At 41.1% G+C, this 26,691-nt stretch overlaps 1 protein-coding gene across 4 annotated transcripts in view; it reads right to left on the minus strand.

Annotated features, from left to right (window-relative positions):
* The window catches only part of brip1 (BRCA1 interacting helicase 1), a 258,015-nt gene that overhangs the window by 105,384 nt on the left and 125,940 nt on the right, over positions 1 to 26,691 (minus strand). For all 4 annotated transcript variants that reach the window (XM_085964698.1, XM_085964697.1, XM_085964696.1 and 1 more), the window contains one exon: positions 1,455 to 1,614. In XM_085964698.1, coding sequence (XP_085820824.1) covers positions 1,455 to 1,614 — 160 coding nt within the window. The remainder of the gene's footprint in view (positions 1 to 1,454; positions 1,615 to 26,691) is intronic.

Raw genomic sequence — 26,691 nt, forward strand, 5'->3', positions numbered from 1 at the left:
AAGCTTTAGATAACTGCAACCCATTATGACAATATTTCACTGGAATATTTATCTATTCTTGATATATTAAAAATCTTGCGGCAGCATGCACTTCCCGTCAGCAATTCCATTATAAATTCCTACGTCCATGTCAAACAGCCGAGGTCCATGATGGCGTGCCACAGCAACAGGTGCAGGCAAGCACTTGGAGCACAGATAGCAAAGGGCGTGATGCCATTCTCCTTTCCCTTCTCTTTTTCTCCTTTCCACCTTCTCTCTTTCCTCCTCTTTCCCTGTCATGGTGTCCAAGAGCAATGGGTGTGGAGGGGCAGCTGGAGCACAAATTGCCATGGCCTGTGATGGCTGGGACAGGAGGAGGTGCAACGCTAAGCTTCTGGAACCTACAGGTCAGACAGCCGAGGAGCCTGATACTGGGGCAAGAAGCAATGGGCAGCAGGGCGTAAAGTAGTCCAGAGTAAAATGGGGCGTGAGTGGCTGTGAGAACCAGTGGAAAAAAAGGGGAGAAGCTGGAAGCAGAGAGATGAGGAAAAGCCGGAGGGAGCTAGAGTATGTAAAATTAGTATGAAATTAATAAATAATTTACCTGGAAGCAAAAAGCAAAATAGGGACTAAGCTGAAAAAAGTGTTCAGAAATGTTATGTAGATCCATCTAATGGCTAAAAGATGGGAGTTTCAAGACTTGAGGAATTGGATACAGAGCCACCTAGTTGCCAAAACTATGGCCTAAAGATGGAATTACGACATTGACATAGACATAGGAGAAATCAATACTAAATGTTGATAGTGACGTGTTGACACAAAAGTGTGACAAAAATCATTACAGGAAGTATGGTTTTTGGACAGCAAGTACACACCCTGCACAAAGTTTTTAATAAGATATATATCATTGTTGGAAGTAGAGATCTCTCACTAATTATTACTGACTGCAGGAATTGTAGCACTGTCAGCTAGTCTTGGGATAAGTGTTGATGATATCAGGTAGGATTGGAACAGAAACAGATAATCAAGAAGATAAAAGCATTGGGATGAATCTGGATACAGGGAAGGTGTTGGGAAGCACCACAGAATGCTGTCACTAGAATTAGCTCTGGTTCTACTTAATAATGAGCATATCATTAGGTGTAGAGCTCCTCACACCCAAACTTGATTCAATGGATAACAGTTCTTGATTAAGTCAAAACAACAATATACACAAGACTTGTTTCACATTCATTTTAGTGTTGAAACATATTTAAGACATCCTTAGTTGGTAAATGAACAAAACATAAAAATCACTCATTCACGTATGAGTGCACTCTATCAAACTTCACATGACATGGCCGTGTAATGCCTCACTTCTGCTTATGGATTTGGGACCTAATTTGAGGTTTAATCGAGAGAGACTAACTGTAAATGGTGAAAAGGCAAATGTTTCTGCAGATTTACTATGACTTGATATTTTCCCTCTGATGTACCTTTGCTTCCTCTGTCCTTTATAACATTATAGTAGGACTGCAGCAATCCATCAAAGTCACTTTTGTCACCTCCTTTCGGTTCAACGACGACTGCTTTGACTTCCTCCAGCTTCTCCCACAATCCTGTGAGCATCCAGCGATTTTTCAGCTTGTCCAGCATCTGGCAAGGGGTAAGAAATATTTTTTTGGATATAGGAAGCTATTGTAAATTTAATTTCACAGTGAATAAGACATACAGATGCCAACAACTAAATTAAATCATCAGTAATGTTGACAACCACTGCTCACATGTTTCTGAAGAGTATTTAACAAGACAACAATGTTGTTTTGATGCCAGGGGTTTATGTCATAGCATTTTATTATCTGGAATCCAATATAGCCAGAGAATGTTTACCAATAGACTGAAAATGTACCTGTGCATTAGCTAGGCAAATTTCCACTCCTCACAAATTTTGTCTCAAAAGTGATTGCTAAATAAACCAGTAGTGGAAAGTATTTTTTACAATTAAAAATTTCAAATGAAGCGCCAAGGCCCATACTGCAGCAAACCAAAGGAATTGAAAGAATCAAAGGGAAGTGGAGGTAAATCAAAAGATGATGCCACACTTGAGTTTCAAATTCCTGTAGATTGTAGGAGGAAGGGAAAACTGGTGAAGGTAAAAACTCCGCATGAAGAGTGCTATTTCCAGTAACAGTAGCACATCATGTTCAGATTGCAGGCACAGGCCCTCCTGCTTCGTACCTTAATATAGCAAGTTTTATCATCTGATATTGGCGATTTGGATGACAAAAGTGAAAAGATGCCAGACATATCCCCAGAGAAAGGGAATGCAACCTTGGAGGGCGAGTCAAACCCAGGCAACTTCTACACAGGCAGAAGACTGGGAATCAGCTGCCTTACCAAACCTCTCAATTAATAAATGACCGGAGTAATTTAAAGGGGCAGGACAAAAATAACATCCAAAACTTAAAAGTGTGTGAAATTCAAAAGCAAAGCATTAATTACATAATTTTAGAGAGATCTTTTATAAATTTTATAAAGTAGTTGACATTCATGGCATTGCACTTTGGGCGTCAAAACCAAGTGTAGTCTTCAGATGAAGTGGGATTAGACGGCAAAGAAATAATTAGACCACAGCATGCAGACGCCATTTATCTAGCTATGTAAAACACGTCGTCATGTTAGCAGTGAAAACTGATTATCATGAATATCAAGAAAAGTAGCTTTTGGCATCTTAAAGGATGCTTTGCTCTCTGAAATAGCTCTCATTTCAGATGTAAAGCTTGCTTTATTATTGATGGCACCAGTTTACATTCAATTGATAATGTTCATTCCACCAATTAAAAAGGAAGCTTAGCGCTTAAATACTCACTATGAGCAACAGTTTCCTAAAGATCATCCGGTCATCGGCAAGGAAAGTGTTTGCATTGTACAGTTTTACTGAGGCAAAATTCACTACAAGCAGGTTCCACAGCATTATCAATTACTGCAAACTCAAAAACTTAAAAGTCCATATTAGTAACTCCTAAAGGACTTAACACAGTCTGGGCCTGACAACAATTTAGCGTGGTCGCATTTATTATTTCTCCTGGGGTATACCAAGTACAGATACTCAGCTGTGTTTATGTCAACAAGACAAGACTCAATGCAGCTTTCACCATTATTAAAATCTTTAGCAAGATATCACAAAGACTAATTATTGTACCCACAGAAAACCAAGTAAATGAAATATTTGCGTCAACACTGACAAATTCTTATAGACTTGAATTAAAAGTTGTATTTTTTTTCCGAAAAATCATCCTCTTTATCTATGTTGAAGATATATTGAGAAATTGGAACAAGAGTACCTTCAACACAATAATCTTAACGGAAATCACAGAGACATTTTATTACCACGGTCTGAGCATAAATAAAATGTTCTCATGAAAAATAGAGTTTCATATTCAAACACCATTATTACGTTACACATTGAATTTAAAATCCTCCTGCAGTGCCTCCTAGCAAGATCGGAAAAACAAGAAAAATGAGGGGATACTGAAATGTAAATAAAGCTAGAAATAATAAAGAGTCAGAAAATGGGAAAAAAAGACAAAGGTGCAAGCGGTCCATGTGAGGTACTTGGCCTGCAATTATACTGCCACTTTTATGTTTTTGTGAAGTGGTTTTTGCTTTGCACCAATGCAAAACTGGAACAAGACTACAATGCTGGAGTCAAATCCCTGGTTTATAACTCCTTGTATTTGGGGTTTTAAAGCTGTTTTCCAGTTTCACAGTTAGTATTATAGCTTCAGTTACAACAGGATGTCAAATGAACACAATTACCATAGCTAAGCAACAAAGTATACTGAAAACTGTTCTCATTTTTACACATATGATTCCCTTAGGTCCTTCAGAGAAGGTAGCTGCACCCCTACGTGGCCTGGTTTACATGGATCTCTAGTTCTATACTATGTGGCTGACACTTAATGCCCACAAAGCAACTAGGAATGGGCATTAAATACTGCCTTATCATCAGTATTGCCCACATCCCAAGAACAAGGAAAAAAAACTACTGCACACTAAAATGCTACAGTGGCAACATACCAGTAGGTATAACTGCAACCTAAAAAGTTTCTTTTTGAAAAGAACTTACATGCAGCAGTATTTGCACTATATTAAATAAATATATATATATATCTTTAAACAGTGCACATTTTTACCATGTTGTCATAATTTTGTCACACCTCCAACCTTTCTGAATAATGCCTGCTCGATGTAGATTTAGGGTTTACATTTAGGTTTACGACTAGGGGTCGGGGTTAGGGTACCGCAGCCAGCAGTGTATCTCTCACTATTGATACCGCACAAGTCCGCTATTCACAACGTCGCTGTCAGCAGATACTATTGACAAGCAGGCGACCTGCAACATTGGTGACAGCACAATGTCTTATTGACACCACAGCCAGCCCTGAAACATGCTACTGTCACCACCAATTTATAGTTAAGACAAGGGTTGGTGGCAGAAACCACCACAGGAACTGTTATTGACATCTTTGCCGTCACTAGACGCATTCTTAAATAAATACAGCCTCAAAACATTGAGTCAGGCTTCAGTGGAGCTAGCCAGTCAGGGGTTAAATACTTAATCCCGCTACTAGGGGAGCTGGGCATTCAGGAATTTATTAAATATATATATATGTGGTCTGAAGAAATGCAATGTGGCTACTGGAGAGGCAGGCCAGCCAACGATTAATTAAATAAATAAATTTGACGTCAAGATAGCGGCCCAACTGAGAATTCACTAATTCAAAAAATGTGCTTTAATAAATGGAATCTGGTTTTGGAAAGGAGCAGCATCCCAATCTGAATTGGGTTTCTGGTTGAACGTGGCAACAGCAAGTTCTTTAATTAAATAAAGAGAATCAGGAAATCACTGTCCGCTTTCACACCGCATTCTCTCCATTCCTCTGTGGCTGCTAACTTCCAAATAGGTCCTGCTCTTTCCAGTTTATATATCCATTCATATTTCCAACTCTACTGCTGCCCATTTATATTTATTTCAAACTACAAACTTTGCATTGATCACCTGCTACATTCTATTTCCACACTCCCCAATATCCACTATCCCATCAATGCTTCACGTACCCACTGCCAGCATCCAAACTATTCCCTTCCCGCAACTACTCGAATACCCTTACCCCGAATGTCCACTATACAAACATCTCATTGCCCACACCTGCTCTCCACTAATAACTACCCACCCTCCTCAACTACTCATTACATCTGTACACCCTACCCCATTCCCATAAATCACTAATGTCCCTTAAATGCTCACTGCCCTCCATTACACCTCAGTTCCCCAATCCCTAAACCATTCTGACTCCAAAATAGCCACAGAACCAACTACCCCCCCACTGACCATGTAATCTGGGCCTGGCAGATGGACCTCTTCCCCACTCCAGGCTCTGTAGGAAGACTGGCTACTCCTCAAAGCTGAGGAAGAGAAGGATAGCACACAGCAATTGCCTCCCCCTTCCCTCACCCACACCTTTCCTCAGCCAATCTTTATTCGCCATTCTACTCCTTCATCCCATCTCCCTTCCCCTTCCCTCTCTCACCTCTGTATCGGTTTCTGCCACCCTCTTTTGTCCACCTTTCCCCATCCTCCTCCTCCTCTCCCCTTCTCTACTTGGATCCAATTACCGTCCCCCCCCCCCCCCCCCCAATCCTCTAATCCTGCTTGACCTGAATATCACACTTGGTCTCGACTTGTCATTTATAACACCATAAAAGATCGATGTAGACACACACAGAATTTTAGGAATTGGTACAAATTATTTAATCTGAATAAAACACTAAAGGAACCCAGTTGATGGGGCAACATAACAGGCAAGGTCATACTCGTGTAATAGTGGCTCGAGCACCTAAAACTTGATGAACCTATACTTCCCAAACAACAACCATTTATATTTATATAGCGCCTTTAACGTAATAAAACGTCCCATGGCACTTCACAGGAGTGTTAGCAAACAAAAAAAAAATTTGACACCGAGCCATATAATGAGATGTTAGGGTATATGACCAAAAACTTGGTCGAAAAGGTAGGTTTTAAGGAGCATCTTAAAGGAGGAAAGAGAAATGGAGAGGCGGAGACATTTAGGGAGGGAATTCCAGAGTTTATAATCCAAACAATCCAGGATACTCTCAGAAATGAAGGCAATATTTCAATAGGCCAGCAATTTATTTTCATTTCCACTTAAAAACAATAGCAGCTTTCATTTACCATTTCCCTTTTATTTGTCCAATGACCCTAATTATTTGTACAGCTGTTTGTAGACTATGGTGCACAGTGAAATTTCAGATGCTCTTTCTTCCTATATTTAGCACTGATAGATACCCCCAGAAGTTACCATAAAAGGTTTGTCCTCAATGTATCCTCTCAATCTCCTATAGTAGCAATTAAATGTCATGTTTTTTTTCTTTCTCAGCTGTAAAACATTTTCCATTGAGACTATAGTGCACATAAAATGCTTTGAATCCTGTTATACAACACTATGCGGACCTAACGTTGCTGTGGAATCTCGGAAGCAAATTGCTGTGTGAGAATAACGATGATCCATTTGATATTTTAAAAATTAATGTCATGAAGAATCTTCAAAATCACACAGCAAGTCCAAAAGATAAGAAAAATGTCCCCACACTTCAAGTTTCCAACTATGGGCATGGGCAAGGTATAATACAGATGATGGCATATATTAACTTGTCTCTCCTTCAACTAGCTTAAAGTGTCTGGTTTGGTCTGGCCTGCCAAATTGCCTCCATGAAATTTCTCTTCTGTAATCCTACATCCCTCTCCCCTAAATCATCTATGCTAGTGGTAGATTCCAAACTCACTAAGACAATTACAACACATAAAAAATGGATATTAGTTTTGAGAGGCACAGAATTCATACTCGACAAGAAAACATCACTATTGTTAACAATGCAATTACTATTTCCAAGTTCTTTTAGGGTATATGATGATAGCTCTAATATTTAATGTCCAGTGTATAACGATGTTAGAAACAGGGGATGGCTAAATTAGTTTATGTTGCTAGAAGAATATCAAGGAAAAGATTAACTATATTGTCACTGTAGATATAAATACAAAACTGGTATTTTACAGTTCTATTGAAGATTCAAAAGTAATTTACTACCCCATCCAAAGTTTGGCTGAAGTATATACTCTGCTACCACCCCTTTCTACTAAGGGAATACAAAGATTTACATTAGCATCACAGCTTAACTTTTTTGCAAGTAGTTAAGTGCCATCAGTTCAACATTCCATTAATGCCATGTTTCTTTCATAAAAACAGGGACCCTAAAATGCCTTCCAAAATCACGTACTAGTTGCACCTACTGTGAATTTATCTAGTTCGTAACTTGCATAGGCTGACTAGCAGAGATTAGTGACTAGACAGTATTACGTATAGACAAACTCAGTACCACATTAAAGAAAAATAGACTTGCATTTATATAGTGCCTTTCATGACCTCTGAGCATCCCAAAGCAGTTTACAGCCAATGAAGTATTTTTGAAGTGTAGTCACTGTTGTAATGTAGGAAATGCGGTTGCCAATTGCGCACAGCAAACTCCCACGAACAGCAAAGTAATAATGACCAGATAATCTTTTTTTTAGGTTATGTTGATTGAGGGATAAATATTGGCCAGGACACCTGGGATAACTCTCCTGCTCTTCTTCGAAATAGTGCTATGGGATCTTTTACGTCCACCTGAGAGCGCAGATGGGGCCTCAGTTTAACGTCTCATCTGAAAGATGGTACCTCCAGCAGTGCAGCACTCCTTCAGCACTGCATTGGAGTGTCAGCCTAGATTTTGTACTCAAGTCTCTGGAATGGGACTTGAACCCACAATCTTCTGACTCAGAGGCAAGAGTGCTGCCCACTGAGCCACGGCTGACACAACAACAACAACTTGTATTTATATAGCGCCTTTAACGTAGTAAAACCTCCCAAGGCGCTGCACACGAGTATTTTAAGACAAAAAATTTGACACCAATCCACATAAGGATAAATTAGGGCAGGTGACCAAAAGCTTGGTCAAAGAGGTAGGTTTTAAGGCGTGTCTTAAAGGAGGAAAGAGAGGTAGCGAGGCAGACAGGTTTCGGCAGGGAATTCCTGAGCTTATGGCCTAGGCAACAGAGGGCACTGCAATTTAGATAGATTTTACTACGTAACTAGTGTGATATTGCTTCCACGGCAATATGCTGAAGTATGGTACCCAAAACATTAAAAGAAACATCCTCCATAAATACGTTTATATTCGCAGGTACATCAATATGGAACTGAAATATCACAACTCTAAAAATTAGACACCTTCTGTGGGGAGGGGAGGTGATCAACTATTTAACTGTATTTTCAAAACAACATTTTAAAATAGTGCATAGCATTCCTAACTACAACTATACATGGCATAAAAATAAAATATCGTCCACACATTCTATTCAGCCAGCCATCTTTGTCATCACCCCCCACCTCCAAATTCTTGAATCATGTTAGTGGTAGAGAGTTATTTGCAGTTAAAGACTTTCAAACTGATTCTGATACAGGATAAATGTTACGCTGTCAAGTCCGAGCCAATAATTTTTCATTTGCATTCACACTTGTTCGTGTTGTGTGATTCTTCCTCGCCACTTCAATTCAACATTTCCAGAGGGAAAGTGCAAGCTGAATCTTGTATAGTTTAAATAAAGGCCAGCAGGTCTAAAATTTACAAGTTAGCACCTATTAGACAACACACCATCATATACAATAATATTATGTGAAAACAGATCCTGCAAACTTGCAGTGTGCTACACTTCACCTTCATTCCAAGTGTCTTATTTTAAAAGTGAATTGGTGTCATTTACATGAGTATTGTTAACGCGTTTTTAAGAATATACAAGGCTGCACTTCAAGCACGTATTACTGTAATGACGATCTGTTTACCCCCAAATCCTTCCTTTAGTTTGAAGCAGCGATGGAAAATTCTACTCATCAGCCACTGAAAAACAAAGCAAATCACTAGTTTGCAAGTAAGAGTTTTACCAAGTCATTCCAATGCATTTTTTAAATCTTTCTCTGCTTTGTTTCATCTGACCATTTATGTTCTAAAGTAGCTCTTCATTACAATACTGTTCAGTCCAGTTTTCCATACTGTTCAGTCCAGTGTTCATACCAAAAGTGTACAATTTATAGTCTTATTTCAGGCAACTCGTATATAAGACGGCCTCCCGCTATTTTCACCCTTTTAAACATTTTTCAAAAAAACTTATATGACCTGCATGTAAGGCAAAGGTCCAAATTACAACGATACCATAGGGCCTACCTCTCGCAGCCTACCTTCAAACAACAGATTACAGATCTTCAAATAGTTGACCATATTTATAATGATATCAAGGAGCTGCAACAAAATTGCCTCTTGACCTAAACTTTATGTCCTTAACATCTGAGGCTGACACTAGAATTGCCCTTCCAGCTCCCAGCGTGCCATTCACCCCCTCTAATATATAGATATGCTTAAAATTCTAACTTTGCATCACTATCTTCACTTACAAGTCGCTTTGCTGGAAGAATGATTACTATTCTGAAGATTAATTAAAATAATTTAATTCCAGACTCCCCCTCCCCAATTGTATTGGTGTTTAGTGGTGACAGCATATGGAACAGTCAGCACACATTAAAATCAAATCTCCCACTTTGGAAGAACAAGCAGTCAGTCACCGTCGCTCCCCAGAGAGTGGGAAATTTGATTTTAATGCGTGCTGACTTCTTCACGCACTGCCACCACTGTACACCTACACAATCAAAAACAAGAAGCTGGGAAACAAATAACTTTAATTAATCAATTATTAGAACTGAAACAAGTTCTTCTATTTCAGCAAGTGGCTTCCAAGTTTAAAAAAAACATGTAATGCAAAGTTAGATAGCATTTTAAACATACTAGTACATTGTGGAGAGGGAGACTGGTAGACTAGGAGCCTGAGAGAGAGACAAGCAGGAGATCAGGAGCTGGGAAAATAAATAGTGGAAGATCAGTGTTGGTGAGAGCAAAGTGGTGCTGGTGAGTCCTGAACAGACAGGATAGTGGGACCCGGCAGGTGAGCTGGCTCCTCTAAAGTAAGCCACAGTACCACCCAGCACAATGATTCACATGTAAGATGACCCCTTATCCCCACCACTTTCAATCCCCAGTGACCCTAAATTTCCCCAGAAGATTATTTTCTATTGGCAAAATTTCAAGCAGTGGTTTTCAGGCAAGTCAAATGTTAATTTGTGAATTTAGTAAGGTTTTATAAAAATCAAATATATTTTTCTTTTTCCCAGTTAAAAAAAAAATACAACTTTGCTCACCACGCACACACCTCCTCAAAAAAACTGTGATACAATCAAGATTGTGGTCAGGAGGAGATGCTTGAACTTGAGCTATTAAAAACTTTTATAACCATCAAGCATAGAACCAACTGATCTAGAATCCTACTATGAGAATTATCACCAGTACGCTTTTATCGACACCAAACATCGCACCACCACACACCTACGCCGTGAATATGCAGTCTCCAGAGAATACATCCACTGTACCAGCAAAGACATGCTGATCCAGGCCAACTTGAACAACCTACCACCAACCCGTCTCAAATCTAGGTCATTTTGGGCCGTCGCTGAAGTCCTTCAGCGATCTCCCCTCAGCCTTGATGACTGATGGCAAAATGCTTGGAAGAAGAAAACACTTAAAAAAAATATCAACGGGATTAGACAAAGTCAACATGGATTTATGAAAGGGAAATCGTGTTTGACAAACCTACTAGAGCTTTTTGAGGATGTAACTGGTAGAATAGATAAGGGAGAACCAGTGGATGTGGTGTATTTGGATTTTCAGAAGGCCTTTGATAAAGTCCCACTGTGATGAAATATTCCATTCATCACTGCCTGTGACTGTGGTTGGTTTCAGGTTTCAGTTCCCTTACCTCAGTTCCGTCTCCTCACCATTGTATTGTATATTGTAATGTATTGTGTGTAGGGCTCCGCCCATACCTGGCCCCTATGTAAGCAAGCTCAGTCTGGCCTCATATCCAGTACTGCAGACCTCCAGATGGAAGATACCTCTCGCCACTGCGTGTTACCTTCTAAGTTAATAAAAGCCTTGTTTTGTTTCGCTAACATCGAGTCTCGGAATTATTGAGGCACATCACCCACATAAGAGGTTAGTGTGCAAAATTAAAGCACATGGGAATGGGGGTAATATACTGGCATGGATTGAAAATTGGTTAACAGACAAGAAAGAGAGAGTAGGAATAAATGGGTCTTTTTCGGGGTGGCAGGCGGTGACTAGTTGGGTAGGGATCAGTGCTTGGGCCCCAGCTATTCACAATATATGTCAATGATTTGGATGAGGGAACCAAATGTAATATTTCCAAGTTTGCTGACGACACAAAACTAGGTGAGATGCAAAGAGACTTCAAGGTGATTTAGACAAGTTGAGTGAGTGGGCAAATACATGGCAGATGCAGTATAACCAGGAAAAATGTGAAGTTATCCACTTCCAAAGGAAAAACAGAAAGGCAGAGTCTTATTTAAATGGTGATAGATTGGGAAATGTTGATGTACAATGGGACCTGGGTGTCCTTGTACACCAGTCACTGAAAGCAAACATGCAGGTGCAGCAAGCAGTTAGGAAGGCAAATGGTATGTTGGCCTTTATTGCAAGAAGATTTGAGTACAGGAGCAAGGATGTCTTACTACAGTTATACAGGGCCTTGGTGAGACCACACCTGGAGTACTGTGTGCAGTTTTGGTCTCCTTACCTAAGAAAGGATATACTTGCCATAGAGGGAGTGCAGCGAAGGTTCACCAGCCTGATTCCTGGGATGCAGGACTGTCGTATGAGGAGAGATTGGGTCGACTAGGCCGGCATTCACTAGAGTTTAGAAGAATGAGAGGGGATCTCATTGAAACGTATAGACAGGGCTAGACAGACTGGATGCAGGGAGGATGTTTCCCCTGGATGGGGGCTCTAGAACGAGGGGTCACAGTCAGAGATTTAGGACTGAGATGAGGAGAAATGTCTTCACTCAGAGGGTGGTGAACCTGTGGAATTCTCTACCACAGAAGGCTGTGGAGGCCAAGTCACTGAATATATTTAAGAAGGAGATAGATAGATTTCTAGACGCAAAAGGCGTCAAGGGGTATGGGGAGAGAGCGGGAATATGGTATTGAGATAGAGGATCAGCCATGATCATATTGAATGGCGGAGCAGGCTCGAAGGGCCAAATGGCCTACTCCTGCTCCTATTTTTCTATGTTTCTAGAACTGCGACATATGGAACGGATTCCTTATAGAGGACCTCACAGTATAACCTGAAGGATCAAACCTTCCTCACAAACAGCCATCAACCGCCTCAGAACTGGTCATGGTAGATGCTGCTACCTTCTCCATAGATGGAAGATTAAAGCATCCCCATCATGCGACTGTGGAGCTCCTAATCAGACCCTGGAACACCTCATTGCAAACTGCCCTCAGAGGAAATTCGCAGGCAGCCTACAAGATATCCATGCTGTTACACCGGAAGTTTTGGCCTGGATATCTGACTTAGAAACTGACATTTTATTTGCTTTACTACTACCATACAAAAGAAGAAGAAGACTGATCTCAAAGTCTTGAGAAGAAACTTGACATTATACAGCATGTTATCAAATCCTCAGGTCATCCACGTAGCTCACATCCAATGAATCAGTTTGGTGTGAAATCTCTTCTACGGGTAAACATGAGAATCAATCTGCGCACAGCAAAATCCCACAAACGGCAAATGAGTTCAATGACCAGTTAATCTCTTTTTGATGGGGTTGGTTTAGGGAACAATGTTGGCCAAGACACAGGAGAACTCCCTATTCATCAAAAAAGTGCCATGGGATCTTTTACATCCAAATGAATAGACAGGGCCTCCATTTAACATCCCATCTGAGAGACAGCACTTCTGACAAAGCAACACTCCCTCCGCGCTGCACTGAAGTGTCAGCCTATATTATGTGTTCGAATCCTGAAGCAGCGCTTGAACCCACAACTTCTGACTCAAGGGGCAAGAATGCATCCAACTGAGCCAAGCTGACAAGTCGGCAACAAAATAGATCTAAAATATTCCCTTCAGCCCCAAGATAATGTTGGTGAATCTGGGTTAAAAACATGGTAGCTTTTTTTTCCATTTACAATGCAGGCAAATGCTCAGGTTTGAGAAAAAATGTCAATGTTTCATAGTTTCCCCAGTGTAAAGCACATGATTTGACTGATTTGTTGTTCTCATTCAACCTGAAAAAGAACTAAAACTTTTTTTGCTTCAACACATGCAAATTAAATCAGAAATTTTAACTCCATGCTTAAATATTTATGTTAATGCTATGAAGAAATTTAATTATAACAAAGCATACTTTAATCGGCATGCAAATATCTAAAACTGAAGTGCCTATTTACCTATACCCAATGTGTTATTATCTATTCTAACATCTTAAAGCTTTAAGACATGAAACCATTAGCTTCAATGTATAAAGAGCCTATTTTATAGCATACTGGGCCTTACATTAATTCTTTTTCCAAGGTGACAGTACCTCAACAAATCTAAAATATAAATATTATTTATGCCTGTCAGAGGTGAAGGACAACAGTACTAGGGAATGGGACAATTTTTACACTCAGTGACAGCAATTTGGCAGCATAGACAAAAGAAAATGATAGAAAAAGGAGTAGTGTTAAAGGTTAAACTGTATGTCTGCAATGCAAAATGCGAAAAATAAACTGGGGGGACTGTAAGCAATTATTTCACAGGAAGATTTAGATTTAATAGAATTAACAGAAACTTAACTGTCAGGAATGGAAAATAAACATATTGGGATGTAATATATTGGAAAGGATAGAAAAGATAAAAAGGAGTCAGAATGGCAATATTGGTAAGAGAGAGAATACATGCTGTAGAGAGACTGATGTACACAAGAAAGGGGTACAGAGTCAGTATGGTTGGAACTCAAATATAAAAAGGGCTCGTTGCATTGGAAGTGTAATACAGACCTCCAAATTGTAGGAAGGAAATGGAAGAGGAAACCTGCAGTCAGATTAGAGAGATGAGTAAGAATAACAAAATTATCGTTCTGGGAGATTTGAATCAAGTTTAAGATCCAACTAAAACGGAAAAAAGTCAGTGCGAAAATTAGAACACCAGATTGGAGTAGGGCAGATTATAGAAAATTGAGGAGCAAGCTAGCCAAGGTGTGGTAGAAGGAGAAATTGGCACAATAATTGGCAGAATAAGTATACTGTATTAAAAAAGGAAACTACAAGTAATTTTAAGATGCCATGGTTAAATAAAGAGGTTAGAAACCAATTGAAATTGTAAAAGAGGGCCTATGAGGGCTAAGATAATGAAAAAACTAAAGGAGAATGAGAGAAAATAATACGTGGTTAAGGGGGAGTTAACGAAAGCCAAGAGAGAGTTTGAGGATTTAAAAAAAATCAAAATGAACAGTAAACTATTTTACAAGCATTCCAGTAAAAATAGAATCGTTAAACCGAGGTGAGGCCCCACCCCACCAGAGAAGCATATTATCAATTTGTAGATGATGATCAAAAAAATAGCGAAAGTATTCAATAAGTACTTTGTATCGGTCTTTACTAAAGAAAATGAAAGCAGGCTCAGTGTTGTGGAAGAAGAGGGAATTGGATGTACAGGTTCACAGGATTAAAGGCAGCAGCTTGGGTTGATAAGGCTATAAAAAAAAGTTAATGGAATCTTAGGTTTTGTTACAAGTAGAATAGAATGCAAAAGGTAAGCGGTAATGATGAACCTATATAAAACCTCATTAAGACCTAGAGTATAGTGTTCAGTATTGGGTTCCACACTATAGGAATGATAGAGGATTCAGAGAGGGTACAGTGCAGATTCATTAGTGATATCTAGTGTAAGAAAATACAAATACAATGAAAGACTTGAAAAGTGGGCCTTTATTCATTAGAACAATGCAGATTTCAGGGCAATATGATAAAGGTGTTTAACATTATGAAAGGTTGGAACAGTAGATAGAAGCAAATTGTTTCCAGTAGTTGACGGGTCAAGAACGAGGGGTCATAGATACGGATTCAATGTAAGCGATTTGGAATAGAGGGTAGGAGAAACCTCTTTACAGAGGGCTGAGGATGGGGAATTCAATAGTGATTGAGGCATAAACTACGTCAACATTCAAGATTAGATTAGATAGGTGAATGAAGGAAAAGGGGTCGAAGGGATATGGGATCAGAGTGGGAAATGTGATTAGATGTACTTTAGATCTATTTGCTCGTGTGGAGAGTAAACTCAGACACAAACTGTTTGGTCTGGTCTGAATGGCCTGTTTCCATGTTCTAACTTCTAGGTTTTTCTATGCACTGATGTACCGACTCTCTTTCGAGATCAGCTTAAAATCTGCCATTTTCTCAAGTTCTCTGTCATTAAGTAAATTCAGCCTTTGCACCATTTTGTTGGTTGGTCTGCCAGAATTCTTACAATTGTGGTGGAGCTTCAAATGAGAGCTAAAGCCAAGAGCTTAAAACTAAATTTAACTGCAGAAGAAAACTGGAGCAATGTTATTTTTATTCCACTCCTGTTGTTGGGAACCTCCAGTTTTCATTCAACTTTAAATCTGCCATAATATCACTGTTCCAGTGTTCATATCTTTGGATCAGTTAAAATAATCCTTTGGGACAAACATTGATCTAAAAGCCCTTTCCCACACACCAACCTTTCAGTTTTTGCTTCTGGGTTTTCCCCATGAATAAGCATAGCAACAAAATCAAGGAGCACCTCCACTAAGCTGGAAACAGGTCACAAAGGGTCAAGTTTAAGTTCTTAATCAGCATAAAACCTTCCAGATCTTAATATGTGTGAGGAGAATTGACTCCCAATGCTAAATCCCAATGGAACTTTACAGAGAAAATAACTTTCATTTCTATAAATTAATCATTAACCTCTTCCATTTCTACACTAATACGTACATTCCCCGATTTAAAAGAAACTACAGTATAGCTATATTCACATCTTTTCCCAGGGGAAGGGGGTACAGTGATCAATATGATCGACACCTGACATTCAGTGATTCTGACAACGTGCATAATGACAGTGCTAATTAAATGTGCATCAAATGAGTCAAGCACTTGTAAGCCCTTTAAAAAAAGCTTCCAACATTTGCTTGCATTTACATTATTTTGTGGTAAATCACACATACTGGAACTGTACTTCCCCACCACCCCAAAATGTAACTCTTAAGAGTACAATGACAGGAGAACCCTCCTAATTACTATTCTGCATTCATTTTCAAAAGTTCATTACCCAAATAAATCTATTCGATTAAAAATATGAAAAAATTGACATGGCAACACACTGAGTGCACCAAAATGCACATTTTCTATATTGTATTCATACATAGTACCTCATCACATCTCAAACACTTCACTAGAATGAATTACTTTGAAGTGCAGTGAATGTTCGAGGGGCCAAGTGGCCTATTTCTGCTCCTATTTCTTATGTTCTATTTCTTATGTTCTTAAATAGACAAACATGGCAACCATTCTGCACATAGCATATTCCAAAAACAGTGTCATCTGTTGAGGGAACACAGGGAAAACTCCCTGCTCTTCGAACAGTGCCATGGCTTCTTCAACATCCATCTGAACCACTGGAGCAGTTAGGACAGATCCTCAGTTTAATGTCATCCAAATGGCGGAACCTCTGTCAATATAGTACAGGTTGACTATCCCTTATCCGAAAACCTTGGGACCAGCTGTGTTTCAGTTTTCGGAAACTTTCAGATTTCAGAAGGTATTATTTCAGACTGGGAAACTCCTAGCATTCTTTTCACAGGCAGGCTCTGGAAAGCGTCTCTGTAGCTTAGCAACAGCTTCAGAGATGCTTCCAAGCTACTGGGTCGAGTGTTTACAAGCTGTTGCTGAGCAACAGTGTTTGTTGTCAGATACAGAGATGAAAACCTTCGTATCTGACAACATTAGCGCTGGTCTATCCGGAAGTTTGGATAGAACGGCAGCATATCGGACGGGCCGCTGTATTGTTGGGTTCACTCTCCCGGTACCTCCTTCACACTGCCCGGCTCGGCCTGCAATCTCCTACCCAGGAGGGAACTCTGTGACCCTCTGCCCTGCTCACAGGGAAAGGCAGAGCTCCCTCAGTCACACTTAACATCGAGAGCGAAGGCCGGCGTGTCGACAATCTGCAGGAATTCTTGTTCTGGGCCCCGGAGGACCACTCCTGTCATGTTTTGCGCCACTCGGGTCATGTCGTGCGCACGACTTACGCTGAACGAAAAAACTTTCGGTTTTCAGAGGTTTTCGGAAGTTCGGATAAAGGATAGTCTTCCTGTACTGTGCTCCCTCAGTACTGCACCGGAGTGTAGTGTGGATTATGTGCTGCGGCACGGCAGTGGGGCTTGAACCCACAACCTACTGATTCAGGGAGAGAGTACTACCACCTGTGCCAAGCTCAATTGTTCACCAAATTGTAATACTACAAATGATGGGGAATTCGCTATCTAATTTATAGAGACACTGATTATTCAGACTATGTGCCAGTTATTTTCAATGATGACAGAGTATTTAGCAGATTGCCACTGAACATCACAAACAGTCGTAATCTAATGCGGAATGTTTCCCCTGGCTGGCATGTCTAGAACTAGGGGGCATAGTCTCACGATAAGGGACAGGCCATTTAAGACCGAGATGAGGAGGAATTTCTTCACTCAGAGTTGTGAATGTTGAGTCTGAGTATATTCAAGGCTGAGATAGATAGATTTTTGGATTCTAGGGGAAATCAAGGGATATGGAGATCGGGCAGGAAAGTGGAGTTGAATCGATGATCAACCATGATCTTATTGAATGGCGGAACAGGCTCAAGGGGCCAAATGGCCTACTCCTGCTCCTATTTCTTATGTTCTTATGGAATGTTCTAAATTAATTCTTGTTTTAACGAGAACAATGTTGGCAATTTGCTCACATAATGAGGTTATTTGCTCCAGTACACAGACTATGTAGGCTCGGGCTTCCCATGGGAAGACTTACAACAGCCCAAGAAAAGGGATAGTAGTTAACAGCTTACCCTTATATAGTGTCAGTAGTATAGTAAAACATTCAATGAGGCAGCTCAGACCTCATAGAACAGTACAATACAGAAGGAGACTATTCGGCCCACTGAGTCTGCGCCGGCTCTTTCAAAGAGCAATCCAGTTAGTTGCACCACCCCGCTCTTTCCCCATATCTCTGCAATTTTTCTCCAAGTATTTATCCAATTCCCTTTTGAAGGCTACTATTGAATCTGTATCCACCATCCTATCAGGCTGTGCATTCCAAATGGTAATCACTTGTTGCGTAGATTTTTTCCCTCATGTCGCCTCTGGTTCTTTTGCCAATCACCCTAAACCTGTGCCCTCTCGTTATTGACCCTTCAGCCACTGGAAACAGTTTCTCTTTATTTACTCTAAACCCTTCATGATTTTAAACACCTCTATCAAATCTCCTCTTAGCCTTCTCTGCTCTAAGGTTTTCTCGTCTATCCACATAACTGTAATTTACCATTCTCGTAAATCTCTTCTGTATCCTCTCCAAAGCCTTTACGTCCTTCCTAAAGTGTAGTGCCCAGAATTGGACACAACACTCCACCTTCAAAGATTTATGCACATCGAGCAAGAATAGGAAGGTGGTTAAGGAAGGTAACTGAAGGGATCCACCAAGAGACAGTTTTCCAGGAGGCTTTTAAAGATGGGAGAGATACAGCAAGGCAGAGAGCTATAGCAAGATAATTTCCAGCGTGCAGGGCCGTGATGGCTGAACGCTCTACCACCAATGAGGGTGTGGAGTGAGTCATAAGTGCACGCAAGTCCATATTCAAAAACATTAAGGTTCAAGCTGGGATATAGGGTTGGAGGAGCTTGTAGAATTAAGCTACACTGAGGTCATGAAGGGATTTATAAATGAGGATGAAGATTTTGACATCAATACATTTAGAGATGGGAAGCCAATGTCCATGAATGGGATGATAGGTGAGTGGGAGTTTTTAAAAACAGGATAGGGCACGGGCAGAAAATCTCTGGATGGGTTTGTATGCAAGGTAGAGCACAGGTGACCAGGCCTGAGCTTCATCCCCTTATGCCCCCACCTCAATGAATTTCGAGCTCGGCACGATGTTGAGCTCTTTTTCCACCGCCTTCGTCTCCGTGCCCACTTCTCTGGCCAGGAGTCTTCCCCCCCGCACGACTGACCCTTTCTCCCGCTTGCAGAATTCCCGTTCTACCTGGACCCCTCCCCCTGGCCTCTTACCCTCTCTAGATCTTTTCATCGCTAACTGCCGCCGTGACATCGGCCGTCTCCATTTCTCTGCTCCCCTCACTCACTCCAACCTACCTCCCTCTAAACTTGCAGCACTCCATTCTCTTAGATCCAACCCTGACATTGTCATTAAACCTGCTGACAAGGGTGGTGCTGTTGTTGTTTGGTGAACTGACCTCTACCTAGCGGAAGCTGAACGCCAACTCTCCGACACCTCCTCCTACCTCCACCTGGACCATGACCCCACTACCGAACATCAAACCACCGTTTCCAAGTGTGTCACTGACCTCATCTCCTCTGGAGATCTTCCCCCCCCCCGCGGCCACCAACCTCATAGTTCCCCAACCCCGCACAGCCCGCTTCTACCTCCTTCCCAAGATCCACAAACAGGACTGCCCTGGTAGACCCATCGTTTCAGCCTGTTCTTGCCCCACGGAACTTATCTCTTCCTATCTCGACTCTATCTTTTCTCCCCTTGTCCAGTCTCTTCCCACCTACATCCACGACTCTTCGGATGCCCTCCGCCACTTTAACAGTTTCCAGTTTCCTGGCCCCAACCGCTTCCTTTTCACCATGGACGTACAATCCCTCTACACCTCCATCCCCCACCAGGATGGTCTGAGGGCGCTCCGCTTCTTCCTTCAACAGAGGCCCGACCAGTCCCCATCCACCACCACCCTCCTCCGCCTGGATGAACTTGTTCTCACATTGAACAACTTCTCCTTTAACTCCACTCATTTCCTCCAAATCAAAGGTGTTGCTATGGGTACCCGCATGGGTCCCAGCTATGCCTGCCTTTTCGTGGGATATGTGGAACACTCTTTGTTCCAGTCCTACTCAGGTCCCCTCCCTCACCTCTTTTTCCGATACATTGATGACTGTATCGGTGCCGTTTCCTGCTCTCGCCCCGAACTAGACAATTTCATTCACTTTGCCTCCAATTTCCACCCTTCCCTCACATGGTCCATCTCTGACTCTTCCCTTCCTCGACTTCTCCGTCTCCATCTCTGGGGATAGGTTATCGACCAATATTCACTACAAGCCCACTGACTCCCACAGCTACCTGGACTACACTTCCTCCCACCCAGTCTCCTGTAAGGACTCTATTCCATTCTCCCAGTTTCTACGTCTCCGCCGTATCTGCTCCGACAATGCCACCTTCCGCACCAGTGCTTCCGACATGTCTTCCTTTTTCCTCAACCGAGGATTCCACTCTACCGTGGTTGACACGGCCCTCGACCATGTCCATTCTATCTCCCGCACTTCTGCCCTCACCCCTGCCCCTCCCTACCGGAACCACGATAGGGTTCCCCTTGTCCTCACCTTTCACCCCACCAGCCTCCACATTCAACGGATCATCCTCCGCCATTTCCGCTACCTCCAAAGTGATCCCACCACCAAACGCATCTTCCCCTCCGCTCCCCTTTCAGCATTCCGTAGGGACCGCTCCCTCCGAGACACCCTAGTCCACTCCTCTATCACCCCCAACAGCCCTTCCCCTTCGCCTGGCACCTTCCTGTGCAAGCGCAGGAGATGTAACACCTACCCCTATACCTCCCCCCTTCCCACTGTCCAGGGCCCCAAACACCCCTTCCAGGTGAAACAGCGATTTACTTGTACTTCTCGCAATCTAGTATACTGTATTCGCTGCTCCCGATGCGGTCTCCTTTACATTGGGGAGACCAAACGCAGATTGGGTGACCGCTTTGCGGAACACCTCCGTTCAGTCCGTAAGGGTGACCCGAGCTTCTGGTCGCCTGTCATTTTAATTCACCGCTCCATTCCCATTTGGACCGCACCGTCCTTGGCCTCTTGCATTGTTCCACGGAAGCTCAACGTAAACTCAAGGGACAGCACCTCATCTTCCGATTAGGCACTTTGCAGCCTTTCGGACTCAATATCGAGTTCAGATCATAACCTCGGCCCCTATTACATTTTTACTTATATTTTTTTTCCACCCCTTTGTTTTGGGTTTTCCCTCCCCCCCTTTCCTTTTTTCTCTCTCTCCCACATAGCAGCTGTCTCTCTTTCTGCCAGTACACTTCACACCTAATCTGAGCCGTCTTTTGTCTCCATTTGTCCTATTACCATCTCGTCTGGTTTTGAATACCTCTTAATGTCTCTACTTCTTTTGTTCTATCGCAGCCCTGCCTTCGATCTATTTCATTTCCTTTCCAGTTTTGAAAAAGGGTTCACCCGAAATGTCGACTCTAATTTCTCTCCACTCTAATTTCTCTCCACGGATGTTGCCTGGCCTGCTGAGTTTTTCCAGCATTTTCTGTTGTTATACTGGAAAAGTCAAGCCTAGAGGCGACATAGGAATGAATGAGAATTTTAGCAGTGGCTAAAAGTTATTTTGAATTTTTGAAGTACTTATGTTCAGTATTTTATTAAATAAAAAAACACTATGGCCCAGAAATTCAGGTCGGAGGCTTCCCACGGGTGCAAGCCTCCGACCTGCACTTACCTAGCGCGCCGGCCGTTGAGCTGTGGGCCCGCGTAGTATTCCGATCCTGGGCCTCCTCCAACTGCCGGTGCGCAGTGCTTGCGTATCCCAGGGGCGCAGTTAGTTCAAAGCGTCCCCTGGGATCACATGGGCCATGGCGAGCCAATGGTAGCAGGGAATGCTTCATTCATAAATTTGACAGGAAGAGCTGTCAAACCAAAAATACTATAAGCCCCAAAACATAACTAAAACTTCAAAAAAAAAATTTTTAATCACATTTTTAAAATAACTATAAATTACATGAAATAACTATTTTAAACAATAATTTAAATTTTTGAAAAAAATTACATTTTCTAACAGGGCTAAAAATAAACTTACCTTTCTTTAAAGTATTTAAAAATAATAAACCTGTGGAAAAAATGTTTTAATTTTAATTAATTCACCACTTACCTTGTTAAAAGCAGGCCTTGCGCCTACTTTTTAAAAGTGTAACTCCTGGAGACTTACCCTCCCGGGGAACCCTGCAAAAAAAAACGTAAGTTCGATGCGCACGCGTTCCACCCGTCAACGCCTTCTTTCAAGGGAACGGAAGTTCCGGTTTCCCGCGCATGCGCAGTGCATGCACAAAACCGGCACTTTTGTTGGGCCTACGCGTGAGTACCCAGTGCGTACTCATGCGTGGGGACCTGAATTTCTGGGCCTATGTATTGTGACAAGAGATAAGATTTGTATTTTATTTTATTTTGTGTGGATTTCAGCTCTAAGAATGTGTGTGTTTTAATAGCTCTTGAATCATAGTTGTAATTGAGCAATTACATCAACGGTTATGAATTCAGGTCTTCCAAAGATACTTTCTTGGATTCACTGGTATCAAGTCAATCACGTAAGCAAATCCCACACCCCTTATGTTCCAGAGTTGACTTGCACTAACCAATATCTATTCATACAATAGCATAACCCTAGGGATGTAACAACGCATCCCCCTTGACATATGGACCGGATACTGTGTCTTTCACATGTGCCCTCAGGTACATTTCTCCAATCTTTCATCAGACGGATTGTTTACATTTTAGTGAGATGAGCCTAGAATGAAAAATTAAGCTGTTTTATATTTTAGACAAAACATACAGGGAAACAGTTAAGACCAGACTCACTTCATTCAATCAATCAATACAACAGTAAGGAGAAACTGATGGGTGGGCCGGTAACCAGAGGACACACATTTAAGAGAATTGCTAAAAGAAACCAGAGGGGAATGAGGAGATTTTTAAAAATTTTTACGCAGCTAGTTATGATCTGGAATGCATTGCTTGAAAGGGTTGCGGAAGCAGTTTCAATAGTAACTTTCAAAGGGGAATTGGATATATACTTGAAAGGGAGAATAATTGCAGGGCTTTGAGGGAAGAACAGGGGAGCGGGGACTAATTGAATAGTTCTTTCCAAAGAGCCGGCACAGGCATTATGGGCCAAATGGCCTCCTTCTGTGCTGAAAGATTCTACGATCCTAACTTGTCTATGTGTAATAATATAATAATGAACGTGCTATATTTCTCCGTATCAGCGGGTCATCTTGCTCGACTTAAAATAACTTCTAGCTTCTTGCATCCTAACTTCCTGAGTGGGCAAAAGCTTGCCCTTGCAGCTTTTTGCTTAAAAACCTGACCATCTTATGTTTTTATCCCTATTTATTAATCCTCCTGCATTCATGACCAGAGGGCAGGGCCTATACAAGACAAACCCTACCAAGGACTCAGGACCAGGAGCTTCCCGACACAATGGATGTGAAGTGTTTATTGATTAGCAAGACAGACTAATGAGGTGCTTATTATTTTTGGTTTGAGGAAACAACTTTAATGCTTAGCTTATTAGACTTTTAATCACCTGTCATCTGTGTTTTTTCACCTGTGTAAATCTAATTTGCTTCAAAAACCCAACATTTGAATGTAATTCTTTTCCAAATCATTTCGGTGGAAAAATGGTCAAATAAAAAAGAACGTGACATTGTTATTTGAACCTCTGCTGATGCTGTCACTTTAGGAGGAGTACAATAACCTCTCACGACAACATACTGAGACTCACCATCACCCTCAATATAACGTGCATTATTTACAGTTCCTTCTTCAATAGAGAAACATGCTCTCTATAGCACACTTGTCACTTGGACACAGTTCTTGTAAGGGTCTCAAAGTACAGCTTTATGAAGCAGCTCCAATCAAAAGAGGAATTAGGATAGACATTTACTTGCGGTCCAAGTACAAAAATTTAAATATATCTTTTGCAAATATAAACTTCCTGGTCCAAGCATAACAACTCTCATCAAAAAACTCATGGGCTTACTGGGATTCATCTGCATTAGATTTAATGTGAAATCACAGCATCAACATGCCACTGGATCTTTCATTTTGATTTCTATTAGCAACTCTGTCTACTGTACCGTGCTTCGTCTGTGTAACAGTTTTTGGCAGGAACTCATTGTAACAAGCTTTCAGGCTTATCTGCAACATTACATTTCAAGAGTTTCAGGCAATACCTGTGATGTTTACTGAAATGTCATAATTTGCATAGAACTATTGTTAAATCCTCTCCTCCTGCAATAACATACACCTCCTTTGTACCTACCACCTAGCAGACCTGCGATGGGCCTTTTTTTTTTACAGAGATGACAACAATAAGAGGAAAGGGGAAAAGAATCAAATGGAGTATCAAGATATACTTTGTGTACCTCTTAATATGTTGTTTAAGAGGGTCCATGCAGAGTAATGTGACCAGATGTGGGGAAAATGATGTACAAAATGAGGAACAGGAGTTAAAGCACCGAGTTTAAAAAAATTCAAATATTAATTTCCGCTAAGAGACAAAGTTCTCAGTGCGTGGCACACATTTCATGGGCACTTTCATTCATAAAATGGCAAATATGTAAATCCTTCAGTGCCAAAAATGAGAAAACACTGCACACCTAACTAGAACAAGGAGGTAGAGGCTGAAACTGGTGAAAGGACAGTTTAGGGTAGATGTCTTCCTGGTAGGGAAGTGAAAGTGAAATCCTTGCATTGATTCCAGATTCAGTTAGTTAGTGTTTGGGAGAAATGTAAGCTTTTTCTATTCTGGATGAATGAGCTAAGATGGACCGAATTTGTATATGTCTCTTGATGCTGAACAGGTCAAAACCATCCTTAACGCACTTTGCTGAAGCCTATATTACTTGTTTACAATGTTGAAATTAAGATGTGGCCTTTTTTCACCCTTTTTATAAAGTGTTTGCGTCAGATCCATATTACAGAACTATAAAATCCCTAGTCTAGTGGTTCTATCTAATGTGACCACTAAAAGTGAACACGCTCCATTATTTTAATCTGATCGCGGATTGTTTTTGATTTAATCACAAACGGAGTTATTGTCGCCGGGCTAACAACCCTTTATTGCGACAGTAACCACGGAGGAAAATCTCCAACAGTTTATGTTGTTGAAAAGCCAAATCAAAGCTGAACATGCCCACAAATTGAACATTGCCTACTCGTTACTTCTTTACCGTGAACTTTGTGCTTTACATCTGTTCTTTCTTACTTCCAAATGTGCTGAAAAACTACTACTAGCAATGAGCAGCTATGTGTCAACACATCCTTTTTCGTGGTCTGTAGAGACATGTCTACGTGTCTATGTCCATACAAAAGTCAAACTCACTGCAACGAAGAGATTGACACTCTGCTTCCCTGCCTCTCTCGCAGTCAGTCATCCACACAGAATCAGGCTTGGGACTCCACTGAACTGTTGACAATTCCTCCTCTTAACCTACTTATGAGTTAATTTACTCTCAATTACAATATTCTAAAAAGCTACTGGACTGGGGGCGTGCACGAAGCAGCAAAATATTCACACAGTACATTAAAACTATCTGTTTTATAAACACAGCTACCAGAACTTATGAAAAGCTGGAAAAGTCATTATATTCAATTCTTAACCCTACCAATTTTATTTTCACTTTGATTTTGTGATGGATTCCTTGCATCAATATTCTTACTGTTATGCTCTACTGAAGAGCTTTATGCCATACACTGTACTAATAATATTTTTTTCTAAATTCTTTTATAGCTTGTCTTGTACCTATTACAGAGAGTGTCAGCATGAGGACATAAATGGTAGTTCTATTCACTGAGTTAGTCATGTGCTGAAGTCAGGCCTCTTTCCTGCTTTTGGTGATGTCACCATAGGGAGCAAGGAAGTGAGGTTGCTGCAACTGAGGGGGGAACATCTGGTATGAGGTCTGCATTAGAAGAGCACTTCTTGCAAGTCAGCTCGGAGTAAGGAATAAAAGCATCTGTAACCCTTCACTTTAGTGCTTTTTTATTACAATAGTATGTCAAATCTGGTGTAAAAGTCATTCCTTCATGGATGCTTTTATGTCTTTTAAATACAGGGAAGCATCGAACACATTGGGTGACAAGGCAGTTTACTGGAATAGCAAATAGAAAATAGGGCAATGGTTTATATATTGATATGAGGCATCACTTAAATACAAGTGTAATATTTTCCATTTTCTAAACAAGTCATCGTGTGCCCTTTCTGAGCGAGGCTGCCAAATTAGGGGTGGTTTTATTTTGTAGATCTAGCCAATGAGGAAAGAGTGAGCTGAGCGCAAAGCTCATTTCACACAAGACTCTTAAAGCCAGGAGGAAGCTTTTATGCCAGTCTGGGCTATTTTCACATTCAGACCCCAAAGGTGAGTAGATTGAGTGCTAAGCTACTGTGCTGCACAGTAACTCAAGAAGTTATCTTTTCATAGTTAGTCGTTGCTCAACAATGGCTTTGGGGCAGAAGCTCGTAATGATATTCCAATTTATTTGTACTCAGCAATAATGTTTAATCCAGAAAAAATAACAGATAATAGTTCATGAAGCAGACAATGTGAATACACCTCACCATTGATCA

Source organism: Somniosus microcephalus, chromosome 22 (assembly GCF_052327205.1).
Source record: "Somniosus microcephalus isolate GS21.2 chromosome 22, FLI_Smic_1.0, whole genome shotgun sequence".
Lineage (NCBI taxonomy): Eukaryota > Metazoa > Chordata > Chondrichthyes > Squaliformes > Somniosidae > Somniosus > Somniosus microcephalus.